This window comes from Myotis daubentonii, chromosome 8, assembly GCF_963259705.1.
Source record: "Myotis daubentonii chromosome 8, mMyoDau2.1, whole genome shotgun sequence".
Lineage (NCBI taxonomy): Eukaryota > Metazoa > Chordata > Mammalia > Chiroptera > Vespertilionidae > Myotis > Myotis daubentonii.
Genome location: NC_081847.1, coordinates 62,765,564 through 62,779,109, shown reverse-complemented (window position 1 = coordinate 62,779,109; position 13,546 = coordinate 62,765,564). Strand labels below are relative to the sequence as shown.

The 13,546-nt window shown below is 44.6% G+C and overlaps 1 protein-coding gene across 5 annotated transcripts in view; it reads right to left on the bottom strand.

The window, feature by feature from the left end:
* MTCL1 (microtubule crosslinking factor 1) overlaps window positions 1-13,546 on the bottom strand; it is a 120,900-nt gene that overhangs the window by 55,236 nt on the left and 52,118 nt on the right. For 2 of the 5 annotated variants that reach the window (XM_059706607.1, XM_059706603.1), the window contains exons 4-5: window positions 3,174-3,233; window positions 1,673-1,750 (exon numbers count right to left, since the gene is read on the bottom strand). In XM_059706607.1, coding sequence (XP_059562590.1) covers window positions 1,673-1,750; window positions 3,174-3,233 — 138 coding nt within the window. The remainder of the gene's footprint in view (window positions 1-1,672; window positions 1,751-3,173; window positions 3,234-13,546) is intronic. The other 3 variants (XM_059706608.1, XM_059706606.1, XM_059706604.1) reach the window with 2 other exon arrangements.

The following is a 13,546-nucleotide window of genomic DNA, read 5'->3' as shown; positions in this document are numbered from 1 at the left end:
AGTGAAAAGCCTGGGACAAGACAAGATAATGCCCTTAGCCCCATCATTAACTTGATAGCCAGTGTTCATCCTTCGTCCAATATCACCTAAGTGATCCTATCTCCACCGGAGAACAGAAAAAGTCACCTTCGTACATGAGGATGGCAGCAGAGGTCATGGAAGACAATGTCGCCAGCCACAAGGGAATTCCAACCTCTGCCCACCTCAAGCCTGAGCAGACCCAGAGATGGACAAGACCACCTACTGTCACCAATGCCCTAACCCTACTTCCATGGAAACTTGCAACTGGAGAGGCCTTGATATGGAAGAACAGGTTGGAAACGAGGGGCGGAGTTACCTGCTCAATTCTTGGGAGCTTTTGTCTCAAACCCAGACCAGGGAGTCTCAGGTGATCTCTGCAGAGAGTGTTCCCCAAAAGTGGAGCTAAGAAGTTGAGGGTAATATCTCTAAGAGGCACATGAACCAGACCTTGCACAAGGGTTCCGAAACACTTGGTTATAAATACTTAGAGTAGAAAAATACTATGAAGCCCTCAAATTGCCTTGATTTCTGGAAACCTTGAACCTTGCATCACCCCTTTCCATTGGCCTTCCCCACAAGTCTGACTATAAACCAGAACCATTCTCCTCTGTCTCCTTGAACCTAAATCCCGGTCATTTAAAGAAGCAAGATTATATGACATACCCTAATGATGTCCAATTTCTAGAGTACTTGAAGTTTGAAAAAATATCCAAAAAGTCTTCTTGTTCCTTAAAGGAAGAACTATACACACAGCAGGAATTTCACATATGATTAAAGCATGCTGTCATCTCTACTAAACACCCATGCACGATGAGGCCTGCCACCGAGACTAAAGCAGTTTTTGAAAGAGCAATCTTTGAAGTCAAGGCAGTGTGTGCATTTAATGAAGGCGTCAGACTTCCTCACTCCGTTGAGGTGGCTGGAGAAGGTGCTGTACCTTCTGGGGCCGGCGTGCGGGAGGGGAGGCAGGGTGCTGGGCTCAGCCTGTTCTGGGGGCAGGAAGTCACTCCTTCTGACGAGATAGAGAATCACAGCCTCACCTAAAGCAGCGGGAGGCTGGCTACCCATCTTATTTTGTAACCACAGACTTCTAAACTCTGCCAAATCTCCGGGGTAAGGGTCTAGGCCAGCGGTTCTCAACCGGTGGGTCGCGACCCCTTTGGCGGTTGAACGACCCTTTCACAGGGGTCGCCTAAGACCATCCTGCATATCAGATATTTACACTACGATTCAGAACAGTAGCAACACTACAGTTATGAAGTAGCAACGAAAATAATTTTACGGTTGGGTCACAACATGAGGAACTGTATTTAAAGGGCCAGAAGGTTGAGAACCACTGGTCTAGGCTGAATCCTCAACTGAAGGATACCAAGCTCTGGTTTCAAGAGATGATCAGATAGCCCAGGAATGCAGTATGAAAGCAGAAGGTTGAGTCAAACTTTCCACATGACACTGTCCCTGTGCAAGCAGAGAAGGCAAGCATGGCATGGGAGCAGGACACACAGAGGACCACCACCACCACCACCACCAGCAGCAGCAGCTGGAAAGGCCTTGCCAAGCAACAAAAATATATCACTACAGGTGTATATTCTTTGGCTTGCAAGTCTGATGTCTAGCCAGCACCCCAAGCGCTGACTGCTCGCATTCCTACCTTGCGCCGGGGTGCCAGTTTCCTTTGAGTTTTGGTTGCAGACCTGCAGTTCCCAAGGCGCTCCGCTCCACCACTCTGCTGGACAGAAACTCCTTTCTCAATGATACTGCAGGCTGGGGGGGGGGGGGGGGACTGAACACATTCCCGATGCCCAGGGCTTCTCAAACACTCCTGAGGGGCAGCACAGCTGTTCTCAGCCCGATTTACCCACAGGGGAAGGCAATACCATGCTGCTCCTTCCAGAATGGGGCAACAGCTACCCTTTTAAGGAAAAGATCTTCCCTGGTCCAGAGCCACCAAGCTGAAAATCCTCGAAGCCCAGGAGGGCTCAAGCACGCAGCAGCGGGACTACAGATTCCAATGTCCCTGGTATTAGTGAATGGCAAAGCGAGACTGGGGAGTAGAGGTGGTAGAAGAGAACAGTTCACCTTTGGCATCCCTGCTGTTCACACGGCCTGGCCCCCTTTGAAGGGCACTCTGGGGATCAGTGCGTTTGGAGACTGGAGAAACCAAAGGAATCAGTGTGGAATTCACAGGGGTGGGTCAGCAGAGCTCTTAGCTACCGCATCTCTCTAATTACCACTTGTTCTGAAAGCTCGGGGAGCTGATATCCCAATAATACCTTTGTTCCCTCCAACACCTAATACTAGCAGTGATTTCAAAAAGGAGGAAGAGAGGAATCCAGTAAAGCAGGTATTCAGAAAAGCCAAGAAAGTTCTGAAGAACACATACCATGTACACAGAAAGGGCTACGCTTTTGCCATCTTTTGGTAAGAACATTTCACTTTCATTTAGGACAATTTAGGACACTGTTCAACTTGCACATATATATCTTACCTAATAATAGACAAACATGCAAATTGACCGTACCTTCACTATGCTAACAAGCCAATCAGGAGAGTATGCAAATTAACCCAACAAAGATGGCGGTTAATTTGCATACGTAGGCTCCAAGTGGTGGAGTGAAGCCTGATGGCTCCGGGGTCGGCTCCGGCCAGAGCCCAGCCAGAGCGAAGGCCTGGGTCCCGGGTGCCAGAGGCAAACCGGTGCCAGCAGCCAAGGGAAGGGAAGGCCTATTGCACGAATCTCTCTGTGCAACAGGCCTCTAGTATATATATAAAAACACAACAATGCTCAAAACAGTGCCGTGTGAATGACCTTGTGAATAGCACAGTAGTTGTACTATGTTACTGTGTGAATGACTTTTTACCAGTTACTGCCAGAGCCCTGAATGGCACCAAATTACGTCTCACACAAAGCCATTCTGTTCTTCTCTTTCTTGAAGGAATCACCAGCTTATTGGTGCAAGAAACAAAAAGGGAGGAGCTGTTGGTTTGGAAAGAAAAGCTTCACCCATGGAGGTTTTGAATGAGTCCAAATTTTTTGCCAGGTAATGTTTCTTTGAATATTTTAAAGGCAATGGTAACATTTTTAAAGAAAATTCAACATGAGGTGATTGCCTCCTGAGGAGATGTAACATTAGAACAAAACCTCTGCTTACCTGGCTCAAGGTTTTCTTTTCTTTGTATGTTTCCCGACTGCCTCTTCTTTTCAGGGAACTCTGAAATAGATCCAAGCGACATTCTGTTAAGGAGGGGTCACAGGGGGCACCATCCCCACTGGTCGGGGACACACAAGGACAGGGCTCTTTTTCCCCACTGAAATCAAGAAACCATTTAGAGTCAACATTTCAATCCAGTAAATAGGTTAGTGAGGTCTTTGAATTCTAAAAGGCTTTAAATCCTAATTATTATATTTCAGGTATTCCTCGATTATTCAGTTTCATGAAAAAGGAAGGTAACTTAGATCATTTGTACTAGTGGAGGGGAGACAAGAGGAGGAAAAGGTAGGAAGTTTTGGAAATAGATATATAATATGTCTGGGGCTGCCTTATTTCCTAATTATGTTTTGTTTGGACTAATATCAAAATTATTTGATGTTTCCTGAATGCCTAAAAGTAAATGGTCAGATAAAAAAAAAAAAGTGGTAGAGAGAAAGGGTGGCTCTTGTTTTTGGAGAAAACCTAATCTAGGTTGCAACGTTCTCCATGAACAAGCCCCAATTCATGAGTAAACCTACATCTTAAAGATCTAAGAGAGTTCCTAATATATTCATTTGTGATGTGGCCTTGGCCACAAGTCAGTATCCTTCAGTGGACTGGGTCTTGCCTACTGTTACATACATTACAGTGCACCTTTGCCTGCTATAGGCAAGAAGCGTGTCTGAAATATAAACACAGGTATAAATACAAGGGCCCGGGGCGGGGAGCTCTGAAATGGAGTAACAGGGAGGCAGACAGTTTTTGCTCAGTCAAGAATGAAGAAAGAACTACCGGGAAGAAGAGCGAGAAGAGGAATTTGAGACCTGAAAGCATTCCTGTAATCCTGAGAAAGGTGGAAGAAAGCCGCTTGGAAAGTTCAGATTGCTGGCTATCACTCAGACCTTGGCAAACCTGTGAATGAGAGGACATGTTCGCTGGGGGCCACCCCCTCCTCTCGGCAGCTTCGCCCCGACTGGGGCAAGCACCTGGCTCCTCTGGGAATGCCTCTGAAGGTGGGTGGGCTCAGAGTCCTCTGCCTCATTCCTTTGCTGCAGCCCACATACCCAAGCAGCTGGGAAAGGAGGCTCTGATGCACGTCACTCACATAACTGTCAGCCTTAAGTTAATTAACTCAGCTCTGTTTACATTTTAAGTGTCTTATTCACAGAAGACTGGGCCATGCAATTTATTGGATGAAGTTTAGGGTTAAGAAACAAAATTCTAGCCCTAACTGGCTCAGTGGATAGAGCACTGGCCTGTGTTCTGAAGGGTCCTGGGTTCCATTCCAGTCAAGGGCACATGCCTGGGTTGCGGGCTCAATCCCCAGGTGTGCAGGAGGCAGCCAATCAATGATTCTCTATCATCATTGATGTTTCTATCTCTCTTCCCTTTCCCTTCCTCTCTAAAATCAATAATTATATATATATAAAAGAAACAAAATTCTAGTTTCCCTGAACCTTTAGGAGGCCTGGGTCGGGTAGGGTGTGTGTGCGTGTGTGTGTAACTGAGTGAATGGATGAGATGGTTATAGAATCAGCATGTGAGTGGGCACTCCCTGGTCACCAAGGGTGTGTGTGGGTGTGTGGAAGCTTGTCTCTGGTCCCCCCTGCAGAAGCAGCTTTATTTCCTTTAGGCTTTTTTGTAAAAGCAGCATCACACTACAAAGAGAACCAGTCTCCTCTGATGGGTTAAATGAAGCAAGTCTTAAGAAGGGCTTGAGCTTTCCTTTCTTAATAAGTAGGTTTTCCAGGATTATTCACACTGCAGTGAAGGAGTTTCTTTGATTTCAGTGAGCTGAGTGAGATAAACACTTCTGACGATTCCCTATAGAAAATATAGGTTACAAACAGCATGTATTTTGTGGTTTCAATTTATAGCTAATAAAATATAAATATATGTATGTGTTATATGTGTTTATTTTAAAAGTAGGCTATAGAAATTGTATAAAAATGTTAATAATGATCATATTCAGGTGACAGGTGATTTTAGTTTTTGTTTGTGTGGCTTTTCATAGTCTCCAAATTATCTACAATAAATACTATTTTTTTTTTTTTTGCAAGAAAACGAAATAAAAGTAACCAGGATATGAAAATTTGTACTTGAACGAGGTGAGAGAAAAGAGGCTAGCACCCATCTTCCTACGTTGAACTGCAGCGGAACTTCATCAGAAGTTCTGTGCCAAGTTGTTGGGCTTTTTTCCACATTTAGAAATTGTTTTTATTAGCCCGGACCTTGAGGTATCACCTATACATACACAGTTCTTTAAAAGGACCAAGAGGCTCCCTAAGGGTTGGAGAAACTGGCCAGGTGACCTACTGCCCTGCAGGCCCCTGGCATATGGCTCCCTCTCCATGTTCCAAGCAGTGATGAAGCCCCTACTCTGGCGTGCAGTCTCCTCCCTGGCTCACCTGCCTATTGGCCAAGGAACCCTGGGTATAGAATGATTTGTATGAGCATCATTTTTTAAAAAATATCTATATTTTTATTGATTTCAGAGAGAGGAAGGGAAAGGGAGAGAAAGATAGAAACATCAATGATGAGATAATCACTGATTGGCTGCCTTCTGCACACCCCCTACTGGGGACCAAGCCCCCACTCCGATCCCCCTGCAACCTAGGCATGTGCCCTGACCGGGAATTGAACCGTGACCTCCTGGTTCATAGGTTGACGCTAAACCACTGAGCCACAGCAGCCGATCTGTAGGAGCATTATTTGTGGCCATCCTCTGGATGACGCAAAGATCCAGTGGAGAGTCTCTTCCAAGAAACAATTAAGGGAAAGGGGGAAATGTAGACTATCAAATAAATGGAACCCAGAATGGGGTGTGCCTGCTGTTTAATTCTACTCTTTCTTTTTAGTCTGGCCAACTGCCAGAAAATCAATTCTAAATTCCTATGAAAAAGGGGGGGAAATTGGATTTGTGAATCCAAATTGAATTCATCCAAGACTGATGCGTTTGCTGGGTACTGAATATGATTAAATAAAATATGAAGTTAGGCAATTATTTGGACTTCCATATCAATTCTTAATGTTTCCTATTTTAAGTTAGCCAGTTTCTTCTAAGCAATTTCAGAAAAACGAACAAGCTCTCATGGCTAAAGTGTCTTCAGAGAGAGGCTTTTTGGGCTTTAACGTTTTAAATTGGTAATAAAAGGAGGCAAATATGAATTAGAATGCTATTCATTATGAGTCTATATGGAAAAGAGGGTATAAGCGGATGATTTTCAAAATTCTTACAGAATCTCATTATTCAGAAAGTAGTCTGGGTTTTTGGGGGGCTGATTTATATCACACAGTTGCGAAAGCAGAATAAGAAAATGATAGTTCATAGGTCTTCTTCCTTTTAGGAGGAAGTTACCAAGATTCTTCTACCCATATTAAAGTTCTCATTTGGGTGATACAGGATGTAAAGAGTAAAAACTATTAGCTTCCCTTTTAGCTAGAAGCACCAGGTCTTGGCTGGGAGATGCCTCCTGACCTTTCCTCCTCTTCACTTGCCCTGAAACAGTTCTCAGGGAGACTGGTTCCCTTCGCGCCATGGAATCACATAGCATCCCCCCGAAACCAGCTGCACCAGTTACACTGCAGGGCCCAATACACGTAAACCCCCTCGGATTCCATGGAAAACCCTCCATGGTCATAAAGGGAAGGGAACCCGCCCTAGCTGGTTTGGCTCAGAGGATAGAACATCAGCCTGCAGACTGAAGGGTCCCGGGTTTGATTCCAGTCAAGGGCACATGCCCAGGTTGCGGGCTTGGTCCCCAGTAGGGGGCGTGCAGGAGACAGCCGATCAATGATTCTCTCTCATCACTGATGTTTCTATCTGTCTCTCCCTCTCCCTTCTTCTCTGATATCAATAAAAAAAATACACATATATTTTTTAAATGAAAGAGAACCCTCGCTCTGGCCCTGTTTGGGAAAGTAATGTGATATTATCAACTACCATTTGTTGGGCACTTATGTGTGCCAGGCACAATGCTAAACTCTTTCTTTACACAACTAACTTAATTTAATTTTCACGAGACCCTGCGAGGCATATATTATTATCACTAACAGATAAGAAAACACAGCAGACATTAGGTAGTGTTTCAAGGTGCCCCAGATGGGGCACCAACCTGTCCCCGACTCCAGCTCTCGCTCCTGGTCACAGCCTCCAACCTCAGAGCTGCCTCCAAGCCTTCCACCGCCCAGTTTCCTTATTTGGGCTGTTTTTCTTTTTGTTTTCTCAAGGCTTCTAAGCCCCAAATTGCTGAGTTTTCTCATCCAAAGAGTCTCTCCTTTCTTTAGAGAAAAAGCACAAAGAGCTATTCTAGGAATGGTTGCAAATTGCTCTGCTCAAAAGATACCTCATGGCCGTGAAGTGCTTGTTGGCACTCTGATTATTTCTGAAAGGTTTGAGCTGCAGAGAGCAGAAGTCCTTATTTGGAAAAGATATAAAACTATTAGCAGAGACGAAATACCACAAAGCAAATGAGGAGACGTGAAGGAAAATGATATTGAGACACTTCGGTTGGAGAAGGCCACAGCCACACCATCCAGGCCATGAGGCCCACCTGGAACAGACCAGAATGCATACCCAGCCTGTCAGGCGGCACCTTCTCCTGGGAAAGAACATGATGATAAAACATGACAGGTCGCTGCACATTTGCTTTTCTTGGCTCAGTTTAAACCTTAGAGACATATATCTTGAGGCCTAGTGATTGGAAAATTGCTGGCTAAAACATGCTACAACACAGTAACCTCAACCAAACATGGTAAAATAAATGAAATGGAAGATGATAAAGTAAAGCTGTAGGTTATCCTTCGTATGCAAAAAAAAAAAAAAAAAAAAAAGGAAAATCAGGACCATTGCAAGACCATGATGATGACTGCACCCAAAAAAAGTCCTTCTCCCGAATTGTAGGAAACTCAACTCTTTTTTTTCTTTTTAATCCTCACCTGAGGATATGTTTTTATTGATGTTTTATAGAGAAAGGAAGGGGGGAGAGAGAGAGAGAGAAATATTGATGTGAGAGAGAAATCTATTGGTTGCCTCCTGTACACACCCTGACCAGGGATTGAATGCACAACCTAGGTATGTGCCCTGACTGGAAATTGAACCTGTGGCCTTTCGGTATATGGGATGACACTGAACCATCCGGCCAGGGCAGGAATCCCAGCTCTTAGCATGCACATCCATGCAGCAACATCACCAAGCATTATATGAAATACGAAATTGGAATCCACACTTCAGAAGTCTCTATTGACTTACTTAGTAGGTGACAATAAGTGCAGAAAAGTTGAAAATTGATAGAAATGTATGCCATTTGCCTGTCAGAACTGAAGATAAGGCTTGTATCTTTTTAAAAATAATGTTTCTGGCTCCCACTGATCTATGGGAAAGAAATATACCAGTCCATCAAGATAGGCAAATTATTTCCTTAATCTAATGAAATAATACAAAAGAGAAGTACTTTGAAAAACAAAGCAAAGCCAAAATACAATATATATGTAAAAGTGTATATATGTTGCCCCCTTTCAGAGAAAATCCATTACTCTTTTTTTTTCAGGTGCATGTAATATGAGAAAATACTTAGTACTTTTGTTTGTTTCTATTTCAAACAAAAGAACATCAGGAAAAGTTCTGAATTACTTGTGCGACTACTTCATAATAATCTGCTGTCACACTCCTTAAACCTTTAAATTTAACTTTCACATTGTTCTAAATAATTGAGTGCACCATCATGCTATTAAAATTTATGTACACATTTGTCAAAACTCAGTAAATCTAAGATCTGCATATTTCAGTATATATAAATCAACTAAAAAAAGTGTACAAAAAAAATTAAGCTCTAGTTAACAATGTGTATTTAGGGAAAAGTGAATTGGTGTCTAAAATTTATTTTCAATGTATCCAAAAATAAGATGGGTAAATAGATAGGTGGATGGACAATAGATACGGGATAGATCAAATACAGTAAAATATTAATATAGAATGTAGGTGGTGAGTATATAGGTGTTTGCTACAAAATTCCTTAAGCTTCACTGTATGTGAAAATTGCCATAATGTTGGAAAGAAAACCATTATGCACATACGTTCCTGATTTCACGGAAAACAGTTAATACAATATTGTATAGCCATTAATAATTATGATTACTAAAAACTGGGAAATTTTTACTAAGCAGTAGAATTATGGGTGACTTCATGTTTTTCTTTATACACTTTTTGTATTTCTCCCAAATTATCAAAATTAATATATATTATATTTTCAGATCAAGGACGATGTTATGTTTTAAGGACAACAGAACTGGCTCGTAATGCAAGTGTCCCCACTAAACCTAATACTGTGTTGCCTTTGCCTGGCCTCCTCTGGACGCGATGGACAAGACTGACAGACAAGACTGATTGTGTGGCCTCCAGAGAGACAGAAAATAACAGGAAATTAAACTGGAGGATTAGCCCCCCGGCAGGATTAGCTCTGTGCTGCTGGGGATCATCAAATATATCTTCCAACAGAGGACAAAGAAGGGCCTAATGCTCATTTGGGGACATCTGAGATTGTAATCACCCTCCGGGCTGACGGCTTCCTCTCGAAGAGTCTCCCCCACCAGGCGGAGACCAACCTGCTGACCCATGTCTGCTGAGGAGCCCTGTTATCTGAGCCACTGCTCGGCTCCATTCATCATCCACTGAAACGCTCTGAAATCTCAAAAGCGCCCCTGGTTAGTATTCTGCATAAAGCTATTCCTACCCCTTGGGTAAATCTTCAACAATTCTTCGTGACAACTTGGATTCCCACCTTTAACACCAAGATGCACGCTGAGTGATTTAAGGGGCGAGTGGGGATGCTCGCCCGTGGTTTCATGATTCCTGTGGAGCAAAAGCTCTCTCAAATGTCCTATGGCCTCCACCACCATTCAGGAAACTGTGCAGATGATTCAGCTAAGCAAGACCAGTAACTGAGCTGCGGGGCAGGGGGCAAGATGCTGCCTGTTCTTGTAGCTGGAGAAACAAACCCCTAGAGGCCAAGAGCGGCTGGGACACTGGTGGGGGCTGGCCAGCCCTGCCTTCAGAGGCGGGCCAGCCAGGGGGCACTGAGAAACAGACATGCTTCCCGTAGAAGGAAACCTGGCCCAAAAGCACAACACTAGCTGCCCTGGGCTAAGGATGGGCACAGAGCAGAGGGAGGGACTGCCTAGCCCAGCCTGGCGGGGAAACGCCTGGGCAAGACTTCGGAGCGCCATTCAATGCAAGAATGAAAACAGCGCTGCATTTAGGTGATTAAAAGCTAGGGGGCCATTTTTATCTGTGGTCCTGTCTTCTTTGTTGAGCGCACAGGCTGAGAAGCTTGACGCCCTAAACCACGCATATATTTCTGCTAGCACATTATGTCGATGAGACAGCACATCCCAGACAGTGTTTAAAACCACAGTCAGCTGCCCCAGACCGGTATGTCCACTGCAGCCCCTCCACAGCCAAAGCAGAGCGACCACCATGAAAGCCCAAGGAGCTCCCCCACCTGCTCCTCTCCCCCAGAGAGTCCCGACAGCTCCTGCCTTGCTGAGGACTGGGCACCGTGGAGCAGGCTCTCCGGACAGAACTGCTGAGGATGAAGTGGGTGTTCCTGTGAGGTGTCACCAAGGCGTGAGCTGCTGATGTGCAGGCTGCAGTGCTCATCAGGGCACTCTTCCTGTGTGTGAAATCTGCTTTGCGGTGTCAGAGCCACATCAGTCTAGTTTTGTCTTCTAAAGTGACACCAAATCTCTAACAGTTTCCCATATGAAATGCTGGTCTGAGAAAATGCAGATGTTGTTAGATCTTAAGTGCAAGCTCTCACAATTTAGAAAGCCTCACCCAGCTATAGAGGGCAAGGGTGCTCTTTACTCAGGCTCATGGCAGCCCTTTCTTAGGAGGGCTCCTCCCCGGGCTGCAGGTAAATCTATTTATGCAATCAAGCTGGACTCTGATGTCCAGAGTTGACAAAGTAAAAGGGGCTTAATCAGGAAATCCCTGCTACTTGAAAGCTTTATCCTGCTTCCTCCCCGATGTACCTTCCATGGCCATTTCCCACCGGGACAAATCGCTCACTTGTCTCTCACAAGCCAGCATGTCTACTTCTGAGCCATCGCCTGTCCAAGGATGAAAGCAGATGTCCCAGGTCCTTCCAACCCCTAGATTCTCTGATTCTACTATTCAACCAAAAATCCCTGCTGCCCAAAGCGCACTGGGCTTGGGGAGAGTGATGGCTGCCCCAAGGAACTGTGGGAAGAGGGAAGGATACCCCACAAGGTGTGTATGTACAGTGCCTTGCTATTTGCATTTCCCAGGATGGACAGTGGGAATCACAGTTCCTCACTGACCAGGAGCAGACTGAGGCTTGCAAAGGTCCTCGGTGCGGTCAGGGAGACGCAGGGAGGAAGTCCCGCCTCGCCCTGGAGTGGTCTGCCCTTGCAGTGCCGTGATGAGGCCGCAGTGACTCAGAGCTGAGGTGCCTTTGCTTTGCCCGTCTGCAATCTGTTCAGTCATCTCTCACCCCTGGGTTCACCAGAGTGCTGTGCGTGCCCTTGGGTGGCTGCACCGTGTCCTCATCCTTTCCATCCTCCATCCCTTCCACAGGTTCCCAGAAGGAAAGCCGGCAGTCACGCCTCTCCTTCCACCTTACTCAGGTGCATGTGCGTTGCTGCTGCAAACATGTACTTGGGGATGCAAAAGTGCATCAGAGCATTAACTGGTATTCAGAGAAAGAGTCTCTTGGAGGTTTAAATAGCAAATATCCTGCAAAAAGGAACATGCCAGTGGCAAGGCTTTTTTTCCTCCCCCTGGATGTCCGTGGACTTGCGCTTGCCACACCGCCATGCTTCATGCCTGCACTAGTTTTGGGCCATGTATCTCTGTACTCCGCTATTTTCCTTTGACTCATTTTTGGCATTTTTTTTCTTTTGCCATCTAGAGTAACAGCACCTGAGATCTCTCAGCGTGGAATGTGCAATCTCAACAGTTTGTTTTTAAAGGTTTCACAGTATGGCTTTGGAGAAACCTTGAAAGCTCAAATTAGGCTTTTGGACCAATATCTTCATGAATTTTTCAGCTTCCCAGCAAGCACGTGAAAAGCCTCGTGCATGAAAGGGGAAGGTGGACTAGGAAGAAGGGCATTCATGTCCAAAGCCAAGCACATCGCTCATGGCCTATGACGCTGAGCTCCTGGTGCCTTAGTTTCCTTATTTAAATGTGGGACTAATATTAGTACCCACTTTATACAAAGGGTTCTTGTAAGGACACAATGAAGTAATATGCTTAATAACTGACAGCCATAAAAAGCCAACGTTAGTCTGCTAAGCAGTTATAATTCATTCCTTGGTTAATATTTTCAAATGCTATTCATCCGCCCCCCTTTTTTTTTACTTGCAAATTGAGAGTAAGAGCCATCATTAATCATTCCAACTTTTTTCTCTCTCTAGGAAAAAAGACCAATGTTTACAGAAATGTGTTTTCCACTCTGTGTGGGAAATGTGCAGAGTGTAAACCTGCTCATCTGGATGGTTTCTGTATGTTCTTTTCTGCATATGGATAATTTAGAATTCTAAATTCACATCACAGACCACTCAAAACCTGCCAGGAAAATATCTTACTATTGTCTGTTACTCATTCACAGATGAAATTTTAACTTAAAAAAAAATTCTCTCATATTGAGTGTTATTTCTATCATTTCAGGGAAATAAGTAGGTCAGATGCTCCACAAAACAATTAAATATGCCAAGAGCCAATGGCAAAAAAATGGCCTCACACACAATGTTTAGAACTCGTCAAACTATGAGGAGAAAAAACGGTGACATCACATGCCCTCCCCTGATATCAGATCCTGGCAGATGCCAATTATCAAAGGAGAGGCACTTGTCTTTGTGACTGACAAGGCTTTTCTTTAACATATTAACATACAGTGAATAATAAGGTTGCAGGAGATTGGCTGAATGGAAGGATAAGTAGAAGCATTAAGCAGAGGAAAGGGATATAAAGAGCAAAGAGATTGTGAAACTTCTTCCATACAACAGCTTCTGTCTGGTGTTAGATGGACACTGAGAAGCACCCAGCATGTGAAATGAAATGCGCTGGAAAGACCTCCTCTCTTTGGTCATGGCATCAGCCAGATGAGCAAATACACGAACTCTCCTCGAGACATAAACCAACACCCAGGTGGAAAAAATGAGAAAAGAGTTAGATTATGCACTTTCCAGGCCTTTAGACAGGTCGGACCCACGTATCCTGGGTTGGCCCCAGGTGGGAGCCCCTGCCAGCTGGCCTCCTGTCTGTGCTGGGAAAAACCCCCGTGGTGTGAGTCTTTTCTTAGACATTGTTT